This window comes from Euprymna scolopes, chromosome 46, assembly GCF_053919585.1.
Source record: "Euprymna scolopes isolate OS-2025 chromosome 46, ASM5391958v1, whole genome shotgun sequence".
In the NCBI taxonomy this organism is placed as follows: Eukaryota; Metazoa; Mollusca; class Cephalopoda; order Sepiida; family Sepiolidae; genus Euprymna; species Euprymna scolopes.
The window spans coordinates 216,423,677-216,437,765 of NC_136527.1; the positions used below are offsets into that span (position 1 = coordinate 216,423,677).

The following is a 14,089-nucleotide window of genomic DNA, read 5'->3' on the forward strand; positions in this document are numbered from 1 at the left end:
TTATTACTGCCCCCCTCAAACTTCAGAGAAATTCTAGTTAACAACACCAAAATACTACACCACGTAGCAAAAGATCACAAGTTATGCAGTTTTTGTTACTAAACTTTTATAATGTAAAACAATTTTGAACAGAATTTCAACAATGTGTTGTGCATTTTGTCAAAAATCAACATAAAAATATAAAATATTTTGATTAATAAACTTTCCCAAAATTTTTTTTTACACTGAAGAAAAACAAACTAACACTGAACGTTATTATACATGCATTTTTTTAATTGCAATTTTACAAACTATGCAAGTCTAATGATAACACTGACCATTGTAAGAACCTGACATAGTTATATGGAATAAGTCAGAGAGAGTAGCAACCTTAGTTGAAGTGAGGGAGTGTCTCTAATGATGGAGGTCTGAACAGAGCTGAAAGAGAGAAGCAGACCAATTACCAAGGTCTCATGTATGATATGAAAAGAAATTGGAATCTTAAGGGGATATCAATCATACCAGTTATCATAGGTGCCACAGGGCTTATGAAGAAGAACCTGACTTGGATCTTGAAGAGGCTGGTTGTCACACAAATTCCAGTGAAGACAAATGGTTGTCAACAACGAGAAATTAATGGTAAACGGATGTTGCGATTACATAAATTAATCTGCAACAATTATTGAAAGAGGCAGGGAGTACTGGAAATCTGGAGAGACTTGGTATTACTCAAATTCCACTTTTTTTTTTACATGGAGGTCACCACTTATCAAGGCCCAGAAGCCACTTGGGATAAGGGTTATTGCATGTACAATAATCAATGGGATAGTATCTTATGAAGAAGACCTGAAGTCCTACTTGACTAATATTCCTGGTGAACCAAGTGCAAAAGAGATTCAGACAATTGCAGTTAAGGGAACAGCGAGGATACTAAAAAGAGCTCTCGGTTGGTTTCAATAAAAAAGCAGGGCAATGTTGGCAGCTGGTTTGGCTGCCTCATACCCAGCATTACAATCTTCAAAGGAAGAAAATTAAAAAAAAAAACACACAGTATAAAATATTTTGATTAAAACACTTTAAATAAACACCCAAAAATATCTTTACACTGAAAAAAACAAAAACTATGCAGATCTCGAACGTCAACACATTGCAAGATATAAACAAACTCAGTATAAAATATTTTGATTAAAACACTTTAAATAAACATCCAATAATAATTTTTTACACTGAAAAAAAAAAAAAAACTATGCAGATCTCGAACGTCAGCACACTGCAAGATATAAACAAACTCAGTATAAAATATTTTGATTAACACACTTTAAATAAACATCCAATAATAATTTTTTACACTGAAAAAAAAAAAAAACTATGCAGATCTCGAACGTCAACACATTGCAAGATATAAACAAACTCAGTATAAAATATTTTGATTAACACACTTTAAATAAACATCCAATAATAATTTTTTTACACTGAAAAAAACCAAAAAAACTATGCAGATCTCGAACACCAATGCATTGCAAGATATAAACAAACTCAGTATAAAATATTTTGATTAAAACACTTTAAATAAACACCCAAAAATAATATCTTTACACTGAAAAAAAACAAAAACTATGCAGATCTCGAACGTCAGCACATTGCAAGATATAAACAAACTCAGTATAAAATATTTTGATTAAAACACTTTAAATAAACATCCAAAAATAATTTTTTACACTGAAAAAAAAACAAACTATGCAGATCTCGAACGTCAACACATTGCAAGATATAAACAAACTCAGTATAAAATATTTTGATTAACACACTTTAAATAAACATCCAAAAATAATTTTTTACACTGAAAAAAAAAAAAAACTATGCAGATCTCGAACGTCAACACATTGCAAGATATAAACAAACTCAGTATAAAATATTTTGATTAACACACTTTAAATAAACATCCAATAATAATTTTTTTACACTGAAAAAAAACCAAAAAAACTATGCGGATCTCGAACACCAATGCATGGCAAGATATAAGCAAACTCAGTATAAAATATTTTGAGTAACCCATTTTTTAAACAAATGTTGAAAATATTTTTTGCAACGCAATAAAAACCAAAAACTATGCAGGTCTCTAACGCTACAGAGGAGGAACCATTTACGTGTCCGATATGTAGTTCTGCGTTTTCAGAGAAATCGATGTTGAAAATTCACAAGCGAATTCACAAGGACGAGAAGCGATTCAAGTGCGATTTATGCAGCTCGGCATATTCGCGCAACTCGCATTTAATCAACCATATGCGTAGTCACACGGGTGAACGACCGTTTACGTGCGAGGTATGCAACACTTCGTTTGCGCTGAGCGCCGTCTTGAAACGCCACGTTCGCATACACACTGGCGAGAAGACTGTGTCGAAGGCAAAGAATCCAACGCAGCTTCCGAGACCGAAACCGTTTAAATGTGAAATCTGTGATCGTTGTTTTGCGGACAAATATAACCTGAAAGTGCATGCAAAAATCCACAGTGGCGAGAAGGATTACGTATGCGAGATCTGCCAGACGGCTTTTTCGCAGAATTCGCATCTGAAGAAACACCGACGGATTCACAGCGGAGAGAGACCGTATATCTGTGAAGAGTGTGGATCGGCTTACGTCCAAAGTTCGAATTTAAAACGGCACATGCTTGTCCACAGTGGGGAGAAGCAGTTTACATGCGACGTATGCGGGAATGCGTTTGCGTTAAAGTTTGACTTGAAAACACATATGCGGATGCACACGGGCGAGCGTCCATTTACGTGCGAGATGTGCGGGGCGTCGTTCGCACAGAACTCTCACCTCACGAAGCACATCCGTCGACACACGGGTGAGCGGCCCTATGTCTGCGGTTTCTGCGGGGCCGCGTTTGCTGTCAGTTCGAGCCTCACGAATCACACTCGCATCCACACAGGTGAGCGGCCATTTCAATGCGACGTCTGTGCGGCAGCGTTTGCGGAGATGTCGAGTCTGAAGAAACATTCACGCGTTCACAGTGGGGAGAAGCCGTACTCGTGCAGCGTCTGCACGTTTGTATGTGCACATCGGTCGAGCCTCAAGAAACACATGAGAACACATATGCGCGACAAACCCTCCTTCATGGAATATGCAATTTAGAAACACCAGGTGCTGTATGTGGGAAAAGTGTTTGTGTGCGCACATTGGTCGAGTCTCAAGAAATATTTGGGAACATGCACAAGATACAAACCATCCTCCATGGAATATGCAATTTGAAATCGCAGATTAATATTACAGTGCGAGTGTTTGGAAACACCAGGTGCTGTATGTGGGAAAAGTGTTTGTGTGCGCACATTGGTCGAGTCTCAAGAAATATTTGGGAACACACACAAGAGACAAACCATCCTCCATGGAATATGCAATTTGAAATCGCAGATTAATATTACAGTGCGAGTGTTTGGAAGCACCAGGTGCTGTATGTGGGAAAAGTGTTTGGGAGAACTAGGTGTTGTACCTATTTACTATGCCTCCCCACAGGACAGAGTTAGACACCAGGGTCGTGTTTTTAACGTGGAGAAAAGGTACAAGAATAAAAATTGTCTCAGTCGTGAAGGATTTCTCCTCCACCGAAAGAGAACAAGAAAAAGAAGTGCAGCATCTGAAGAACAGATACTACACTTTGATCTTGTTGTATATGGGAAGAGCATTATCTTTTATATGATCTTGATCTTTCGCCATTTCTGATGACAAGCATTTACCTTCAAAATGTCATGGCTTAAAGAATTTTTTTTACGTTTTATCCACTTTCCTCTTATTTATCTGATGATTTTTACACTTGATGGATTTGGAAGTGTTCTTACATAGGAGATACCAACACAATTTTAAACAGACACTAAAAAGATTATTTAAGTGTTCTTACATGTTACATAACTGGTCATGTTGTCCGAATGCCGGATCTCTACTCTCAGCTGTACTTTCACCTAACAATTTAATGAACAAAATTCAAGATGCTGTAACTATAGATTGATGTGATATTTGGAATATGCTGTAACATTGATAAAGACGAACTAAGGAACAGTTACGTCATAGACACAAGAAAATATACGTATAATTATAATAGGGAAAAAAATAAAATACTTTAAAAAGTATATGCATCCTATGCAGTTATGCTACCGTGCCGAAATAAAAACGGTATTATTTAGAAATCTATTCTTTGTATTCTAACATTGTAATCAAGTTGTCGTGAAACTTGAATTTCAAATGAAAATACGAAAAAACAAAACAAAAAAGGAAATGCAAACACAAAAACACGGTAACATAAATGCATAATTACTAATTATTTCTTTCTGGCTTTAGATCAAAACGTAGTAACTGTTTTTTTCTGCTTTTTTATAAAAATTAGTACATTTTTTTAATAGGTAGTTGTTTTATCAGATTGGAATCCATGTTATTAGGTTGAAATGGGCGCTTCTACACTATTGGGACGAAATTTTGGAAATGTAGGATGCGAGTTAATGCCACAGTTGATGTTGAATTCGAAAGTGATTTTGAAGCCTTTAAACTGTCATTAATAATAATAAAACAGATACTACACTTTGAATTATTTGCTAATAATTAAAACAATATTTTCGTTAACAGATACTACACATTGATCGTTTATTTTATTTGATTTGATGTTTTTTATTTTTATTTATTTTTTATTTATCTTATTTTTATTTAGCATTTGATGTTTTGGTGTTGTATTACTGTACACATAGATTCGAAAAAATTGTCAAAAAACAAATATATAACAAATAAATGTTATCAAAGGCAAGATAAGTTACTTTTCTACCAAACTGGATATATTTTTAGTGTTTTTATTCAATGTAACATGTTTATTCAGCTCGACAACATACAGTGTTTACCGATGTATTGGAAAATTCAAGATGGCGTCTGATTCTCTCTTTAACACAGTAAGTTTGGGAAAAGGTGTTATAAATAAAAACCCAGATAAAATACTGTAAGAACTCGCTCAATATATGTTACCGTGACATAGGTTGACATATATTCGGCGGGGTTTTAATAGTATTGTGTATACTTTTTTATTTATAACACCTTTTCCCAAACTTACCGTGTTAAAGAGAGAATCAGACGCCATTTTGAATTTTCCAATACATCGGTAAACACTGTATGTTTTTCGAGCTGAATAAACATGTTACATTGAATAAAAACACGAAAAATATATCCAGTTTGGTAAAAAAGTAATTTATCTTGCCTTTGATAACATTTATTTGTTATATATTTGTTTTTGACAACTTTTTCGAATCTATGTGTACAGTAATACAAACCCAAATATCCAAGTTAAATTGAATTTTTATCATATCTTCTGCTTATTAAATTATTGGATGAAAGTACAGAATAGTTAACATGCTGCTCTCTACATTAAGCTTCTTTCGGGTTTGTATTACTGTACACATAGATTCGAAAAAGTTGTCAAAAAACAAATATATTACAAATAAATGTTACCAAAGGCAAGATAAGTTATTTTTCTACCTAACTGGATAATTTTCTAGTGTTTTTATTTATTTTTATTTGATGAAGTGTTTAATTAGGGGGGGCGGTTCATTAGGAATTTGTTAACATTAGACTTGAAGACATCCAAGTTGTAGTCCGGAGGGAAGCAGGCAGACGGAACAGAGTTCCACAGGCGTGCAGTTCTAAGAAAGAAGCTTTGTTCATGGAATCCGCGTTTTGATTTAGGCACAGATATAGAGTGGGGGAAATTTTTCACAGTGGATTCAGCTAGACGGGTGTTTTTCGTGAAAGATTGGCGAGGGGGGACCAGGGATTGGAGTTCAGACGAGTACCTGCCATGAAAATAAGTATGTGTTTAGGGAGGTCATTGATGTAGATCAGGAAGAGAGTTGGGCCCAGGATTGACCCCTGAGGGACTCCAGCATTTATATTGCAGGCCTCCGATTTTTGTCCATCTACCACTACTCTTATGAGCCTATCGGAGAGAAATGATTTAATGATTGAGAGAACATTTCCAGTTATACTGTAGCTGGAAATCTTGTGAAGTAGACCCTTATGCCATACCTTGTCGAAGGCCTTTGATATGTCAAGAGCAATTGCCCTAGAAAGGAAGCCTTTGTCAAGAGATTCACTAATCCTGTGGGATATAACCATCAGCACATCTGTGGTAGATCTTGCAGAACGAAAACCATATTGTGTGTCACTAAGAAGGTTATTCCTGCTGAGGTGGTTGACTATTTCTCTATTTAATATGGATTCCAGCAACTTACTCATAACACACAGGAGACTTATTGGTCTGTACTGAGTATATATATATATATATCTCAAGGTCCATGTGAAACCGCTTTAAATTTACTTTGATGTTGTCCTTATACCTCATCTTTTGGCCACCCTGGGCACGCTTTCCCTCAACAAGCTGAGAGTAGAAACTCTGTTTTGGGAGGCGGAGATCCGGCATTCGGACAACATGACCAGTCCATCTGAGCTGGCGTTGAGCAATAGTAGTGGTGATAGTAGGAATGTCAGCCTCACTCGGGACGCTGGTGTTGGTGCGTCGGTCCTTCCAACTGATTCTGAGGATTTTTCGGAGGCATCTTTGGTGGTACGTCTCCAGGGTTTTTACGTGCCTCCTGTATGTGGTCCAGGTATCCGATCCATAGAGAAGAGTGGGCAGCAAGACAGCTTTATATACCATGATTTTGGTCTTTGCCAGAAGGTCACGGTTCTCAAATACTCTCTTCCTTAGCCTTGAGAAAGCCCCACTGGCACAGCTGAGACGGTGTTGTATTTCATCATCTATGTTGGCTTTTCATGATAGGATGCTGCCTAGGTATGGGAAGCAGTTTCACATGGACCTTGAGACATGGGAGGACGTGGCTGGGAGCAGGTTGGCATGGAGGAGCGCTGTCCACGAAGGTGCTGCGCTTTATAGCAGTGATCTAAATCAAGCTGCTGAGGATAAACGCAAGCACAGAAAGGACAGATTATCAACCATACACACCCAACCCCACGCCACCACCACTACCTTTATCTGCTCAAATTGCACAAGAAAAATTGGGTCTAGGATTGGGCTCTCTGCTCACCTGAGGACCCACAGAAGCCACAACGGAGGAAAGTCTTACTCGGACATGAGTGACCACCGATGATGATGACATAGGTTTTGTGTCAGGAAGAAACCATCCAATGTTTGTGTGCGCACATTGGTCGAGTCTTGGAATATCTATATATATAAAAGCGAAAATGTATGTATGTATGTACGCTTGTCCTCGATGTCCACAAAAGGCTTCTTTCAGAGAAGCGCTTGCTCGCTTCACAACTTCTTAAAACTTTTTATATCATCTATAAATTGTAATATCTCAGAGTTACCCACAGAGCTCGCCTGTCTATTTAATTTTATTGACTTTCAAATGTTAATTATTCCACATTTCCCGCATCGGCACGCATTACATTCGGTTTTCGGTATTAAAAAAAGCGAAACTCGACTCTAATCACAGGCCGAAAGCCAGTTGTCTTAAGAGAGCTAAGTATGCACAGGGAGTGAATTTTTAAAAACAAACAAACCGATTTATTCAAAACTGTCCCGCACAAAATCGTAACTGCTGAATACCTATCGCCGTCACGTCAATCAAAAACGCGCACCTGTTTTTTTTTTTAAACACTTTACTATTTTCCAACTGCGCGTCGTGAAGGCTTCGTTTTTTTTTCACGGGCACCTGTTTTTTTTTATATACCCCGAAAAACACCCGGCAACGCTGGGTACCCCTCATACCATTCGGTTTTCGGTATAAAAAAAAGCGAAACTCGGCTCTAATCACAGGCCCAGAGCCAGTGAACGTTTGGTCAATGTCGACTTCGTCATATCAGACGGGGGAGCAGGTTTTTAAAAACAAACAAACCGATTTATTGACCTCATTAAAAACTGTCCCGCACAGAATTCTAACTGCTGAATACCTATCGCCGTCACGTCGATCAAAAACGCGCACCTGTTTTATTTTTTCACACTTTACTATTTTCCAACTGCGCGTCGTAAAAGGTTCGTTTTTTTTTTCACGGGCACCTGTTTTTTTTTTTTCATACACCTATAAACACCCGGGCAACGCCGGGTACCCCTCGCTAGTTCATTTTGAAATCGTAGATTAATATTAAAGAGTGTCTAGAAACACCAGGTGTGGGAGAAAGTGTTGAAAACACCAGGTGCTGTATGTTGGGAAAAAGTGTTTATGCATTTTGTTGTCAACATAAATTATATTAAATATTCCAGTTCACAAAATCAAACACAAAGCAAGGTTCCAGGGGGGGGGGTCACATGGGGCTGCTGACATGAATTTTTTGATAAATAAGCAAAGATCTCAGGTAACGCCGAGAAATGGGTCCTGCTAGTGTGTGTTATATATATATATATATATATATATATATATATATATATATAAGTAAAATTGTGTGTGAATTTCTGGAATATTCAATTTGAAATCGCAGATTAATATTAAAGTGCGAGTGTTTCGAAACACCAGCAGGTGCTGCATGTGGGAGAAAGTGTTGAAAACACCAGGTGCTGTATGTGGGTGGAAAAGTGTTCATACATTTTGTTGGGGTTTTTTTTTTGTTATTTTTTTTTTTACAAAGGCCTCAACACTTATCAAGGCCAAGAGGGCACTCGAGGATAAGGGTTAAAGAGTGTACAGTAGACAATTGAACAATGAAGTGATCGTTAGTAATAGAAATTCGGTAAATTTGTTAACTTATATGGAACGGCTCATCAAAAACTTGTTTATGTTAGACTTGAAGACAACCATATTATAGTCAGCAGGAAAACTGAAGACAGTTCCACAGGCGTGCACTTATAAGAAAGAAGCTTTGCTCATGGAATCTACATTTAGGTTTAGGCACAGATGAAGAGTAGGGGAAATTAGTGATAGTGGTTTCTGCTGAGAAAGTTTGGCCAGGGGAAACTATAGACTGGAGCTAAGTCGAGCACTTGCCATGAAAATAACGATAAAGCAGAGACAAACTCGCAGCATCTCTTCTGTGAGAAAGAGGTTGCAGGGAAGAGAAAAGGACATCCCCCAAAAGGCTACAAAGTCTTCTTTTTTTTTTTTTTACAGGAAAAGCTAGAATTAAAGATGGGGAGGGAGTGTCGGCGCTTTAACTGGAGTTTTTTTTTTTTTACACAGTGATCACGATTTATCAAGGCCTGGAAGCCACTAAGGGATAAGGGTTATTGCAAGTACATTACGTTAGTGTGGAGATTTGATGAAGTGTTTACTTAAGGGGGCGGTTCATTAGGAATTTGTTAACATTGGACTTGAAGACATCCAAGTTGTAGTCCGGAGGGAAGCAGGCAGACGGAACAGAGTTCCACAGGCGTGCAGTTCTAAGAAAGAAGCTTTGTTCATGGAATCCGCGTTTTGATTTAGGTGCAGATATAGAGTGGGGGAAATTTTTCACAGTGGATACGGCTAGACGGGTGTTTTTCGTGAAAGATTGGCGAGGGGAACCAGAGATTGGAGCTCAGACGAGCACCTGCCATGGAAATAACGATAAAACAAGGATAGGCTCGCAACGTCACTTCTGTGGGAGAGAGGTTGCAGGGTAGAGAAAAGGGCATCCCCCACTAAGCCGCAAAGTCTATTTTGTACTCTGTCAAGGCAGGATAGGCTGTTTTTTGCAGCTCCTGCCCAGATATGGCAGCAGTATTCCATCCTTGTTTATTTTGAACTCTATCAATGCAGGATAAACATAAACTCTGACAAATGTCAACACACTGAAATAACACACATAAATTATATTAAATATTCCAGTTCACAAAAGCAAACACAAAACACGGTTTCAGGTCAATTTCTCATTGGTGGGGGTGGGGGTCACATGCAGCTGGTGACATGAATTTTTTCATAAATAAGCAAAGATCTCAGATAACGCCGAGAAATGGGTCCTGCTAGTGTGTGTGTTATATATATATATATATATATATATATATAAGTAAAATTGTGTGTGTGTTATATATATATATAAAGTAAAATTGTGTGTGTGTGTGTTATATATATAAACTAAAATTGTGTGTATATGTGTATGTGTGTGTTATATATATATATATAAAGTAAAATTGTGTGTGTGTATGTGTGTGTAATATATATATATATATATATATATATAGTAAAATTGTGTGTGTGTTATATATAAACTAAAATTGTGTGTATGTGTGTGTTATATATATATATAAAGTAAAATTGTGTGTGTGTTATATGTATATATATAAAGTAAAATTGTGTGTATGTGTGTTATATATATAAAGTAAAATTGTGTGTGTGTTATATATATATATAAAGTAAAATTGTGTGTGTGTGTTATATATATAAACTAAAATTGTGTGTATATGTGTATGTGTGTGTTATATATATATATATATAAAGTAAAATTGTGTGTGTGTTATATATATATATAAAGTAAAATTGTGTGTGTGTGTGTTATATATATATATATATAAAGTAAAATTGTGTGTGTGTGTTATATATATATAAAGTAAAATTGTGTGTGTGTGTTATATATAAACTAAAATTGTGTGTATATGTGTATGTGTGTGTTATATATATATATGTATAAAGTAAAATTGTGTGTGTGTGTGTGTGTTATATATATAAACTAAAATTGTGTGTGTGTGTTATATATATATATATAAAGTAAAATTGTGTGTGTATGTGTGTTATATATGTATAAAGTAAAATTGTGTGTGTGTTATATATATATATATATATATATAAAGTAAAATTGTGTGTGTATGTGTGTTATATATATATAAAATTGTGTGTATGTTAAGTAAAATTATGTGTGTGTGTTATATATATATAAAGTAAAATTGTGTGTATGTGTGTTATATATATATAAAATTGTGTGTGTTATATATATATAAAGTAAATTTGTGTATGTGTGTGTTATATATATATATAAAGTAAAATTGTGTGTGTTATATATATATATATAAAGTAAAATTGTGTGTGTGTGTTATATATATAAAGTAAAATTGTGTGTGTGTTATATATATATATATATAAAGTAAAATTGTGCATGTTATATATATGTATATATAAAGTAAAATTGTATTATATATATATATATATATAAAGTAAAATTGTATGTGTGTGTTATATATATATATATATATATATATATATATATAAAGTAAAATTGTGTGTGTGTTATATATATATATATATATAAAGTAAAATTGTGCATGTTATATATATATAAAGTAAAATTGTGTGTGTGTGTTATATATATATATATAAAGTAAAATTGTATTATATATATATATATATATATAAAGTAAAATTGTATGTGTGTGTGTTATATATATATATATATATATAAAGTAAAATTGTATTATATATATATATATATATATATATATAAAGTAAAATTGTGTGTGTGTGTGTGTTATATATATATATATATAAAGTAAAATTGTATTATATATATATATAAAGTAAAATTGTATTATATATATATATATATATATATATATATATAAAGTAAAATTGTGTGTGTTATATATATATATAAAGTAAAATTGTGTGTGTCTGTACATTTCCCTACCAAACTACTCTGTCAATTTTCAGTCCATTCAATTTCTGGAATATGCAATTTGAAATCGCAGATTAATATTAAAGTGCGAGTGTTTCAAAACACCAGCAGGTGCTGCATGTGGGAGAAAGTGTTGAAAACACCGGGTGCTGTATGTGGGTGGAAAAAAGTGCTTATACATATAATTAATTATACACATATTAAAGTGTGAGTGTTTAGGAATACCAGGTGCTGTATGTGCGGAAAAGTGCTTGGGAGCACTAGGTGTTGTATATGGGGAGAGCATTATATGTTATATAATCTTGATCTTTCACCATTTCTGATGAAAAGCATTTACCTTCAAAATGTCATGGCTTAAAGAATTTTTTTACGTTTTATCCACTTTCCTCTTATTTATTTGATGATCTTTACACTTGATGGATTTGGAAGTGTTCTTACATAGGAGATACCAACACAATTTTAAAGAGACACTAAAAAGATTAAATATAAATTTTTACAAATAGAAAACTTTTGAACACATAAAATATCAACGCAATTTTAACAATGTGCTGTATATTTTCTGAACACTAGAAAATATAAACAAACTCTGAATAAAAATATTTTGATTAACAGACTGTTGTTTTTTTTTTTTGTTTTTTTTTACACAGTGATCACCACTTATCAAGGCCCGGAAGCCACTCAAGGATAAGGGTTATTGCAAGTACATTACGTTAGTGTGGAGATTTGATGAAGTGTTTACTTAAGAGATATCTTCTGGAGCGGTAGAAGGATCCCACCATCTTTCCAGTGACCTTGGCAACAGACTTGATGTACGTGTTCCATTTCAGATCAGGAGTAAAGGTCAAACCCAGAAGCTTTGTTTAACGTTATTCATTTGGTGTCCGACCTTTTTCATTCCCTGCCATCTTTATTATTAAACGTGAATGTTATCGGGTAGTCCATGACGATTCCACTGATTCGAAACTTGGGAAATGCCATGCGGTTGTGATAGTATTACGGCCGGCAAAGTTCCACATTTTTTCTTTTTCTTACGACGTGTATTTGGGTATAGAATTTCTTGCGAAATTCCTAACCCCTAGGCTAGACCCGGAACATGTCACACTCTGCTCTCTCCCCTCATGGGGGGATCCGAGCTGATAATTTATGACCTCCCCGCAAGGGAGGGTCGGAAACACTTTCTCTCTTCTCTCCACTAATTTCTCACTACCTCTCTCAGTTCAATCTCCTGTCTTGGCGCCAAAGTTGGCTCCCCACTTTGGACGCCTACTCCACGTCACTCTTTTCAGTGATTTTTTTTTTTAAAAGAGGGAACCAAAACGGACATCCCCCAGCCCGGGGTCACCAATATGGATACCCCCCAGCCAGGGGGATACTGCTCCCCAAGAGGACGACTCCCCAAAAGGAGGAGCAAAAACAATGTATCGCCCGGATATGACAGCATTGGACGCTCCCCAGGAGAGGAAAAATTTACCAACAGCTCCCCCCAAAATATAGGACCAAAAAATACTTTATATATATATATATATATATATATATAATATTGAGTGGATATCTATATATGATCCATTAAAGCCATGTTTTTTTTTTATAACTATTCTGCATTTTCCCCAAAATTACTTACACAAACGATTCACAAAAACATTTCACACTTTTTCAACAATACTGATGACGTCATAAAAAAGTTCAGAATGACAGGAACAGCCCCATGACGTCATCAAGAAATAAAGCAATTTCATTGGATGAAACAAAAAAACTTGTAAAACATTAAGCCACGCCCACTGTCATTTCGCTTAACTTTTTGGAATAACCCCCTTATCGCCGAAACTGGCGACGCCATTTTATTTTGCGCACTTACCGATAAAATCCAAGGCAGAAATCATTATTTTAAACTATGGCCGAAGCATGAAATAAATAACAAAAAATAAATAAATAAATAAATAAATAAATAATAAAAAAGGGTTTGTATTACTGTACACATAGATTCAAAAAAAATTGTCAAAAAACAAATATATAACAAATAAATGTTATCAAAGGCAAGATAAGTTACTTTTCTACCAAACTGGATATATTTTTAGTGTTTTTATTCAATGTAACATGTTTATTCAGCTCGACAACATACAGTGTTTACCGATGTATTGGAAAATTCAAAATGGCGCCCGACACTCTCTTTAACACGGTAAGTTTGGGAAAAGGTGTTATAAATAATAAAATAGACAAAATACTATTAAAAAACACCGAATATATGTCAAGTTATGTCGCAGTAACATATATTGAGCGAATTTCTAACAGTATTTTGTCTAGTTTATTATTTATAACACCTTTTCCTAAACTTACCGTGTTAAAGAGAGTGTCGGCCGCCATTTTGAATTTCCCAATACATCGGTAAGCACTGTATGTTTTTCGAGCTGAATAAACATGTTACATTGAATAAAAACACGAAAAATATATCCAGTTTGGTAGAAAAATAACTTATCTTGCTTTTGATAACATTTATTTGTTATATATTTGTTTTTTGACAACTTTTTCGAATCTATGTGTACAGTTA

At 35.0% G+C, this 14,089-nt stretch overlaps 1 protein-coding gene across 1 annotated transcript in view; it reads left to right on the top strand.

Annotated features, from left to right (window-relative positions):
- LOC145271046 (uncharacterized) overlaps positions 1-4,319 on the top strand; it is a 52,120-nt gene extending 47,801 nt beyond the window's left edge. Inside the window, exon 2 of the mRNA XM_080126593.1 lies at positions 1-4,319. This exon is cut by the window's left edge and continues 448 nt beyond it. Within this exon, the coding sequence (XP_079982719.1) occupies positions 2,089-3,114 (1,026 nt within the window). The 5' untranslated portion in view covers positions 1-2,088 and the 3' untranslated portion in view covers positions 3,115-4,319.
- Positions 4,320-14,089: the final 9,770 nt, after the last annotated feature.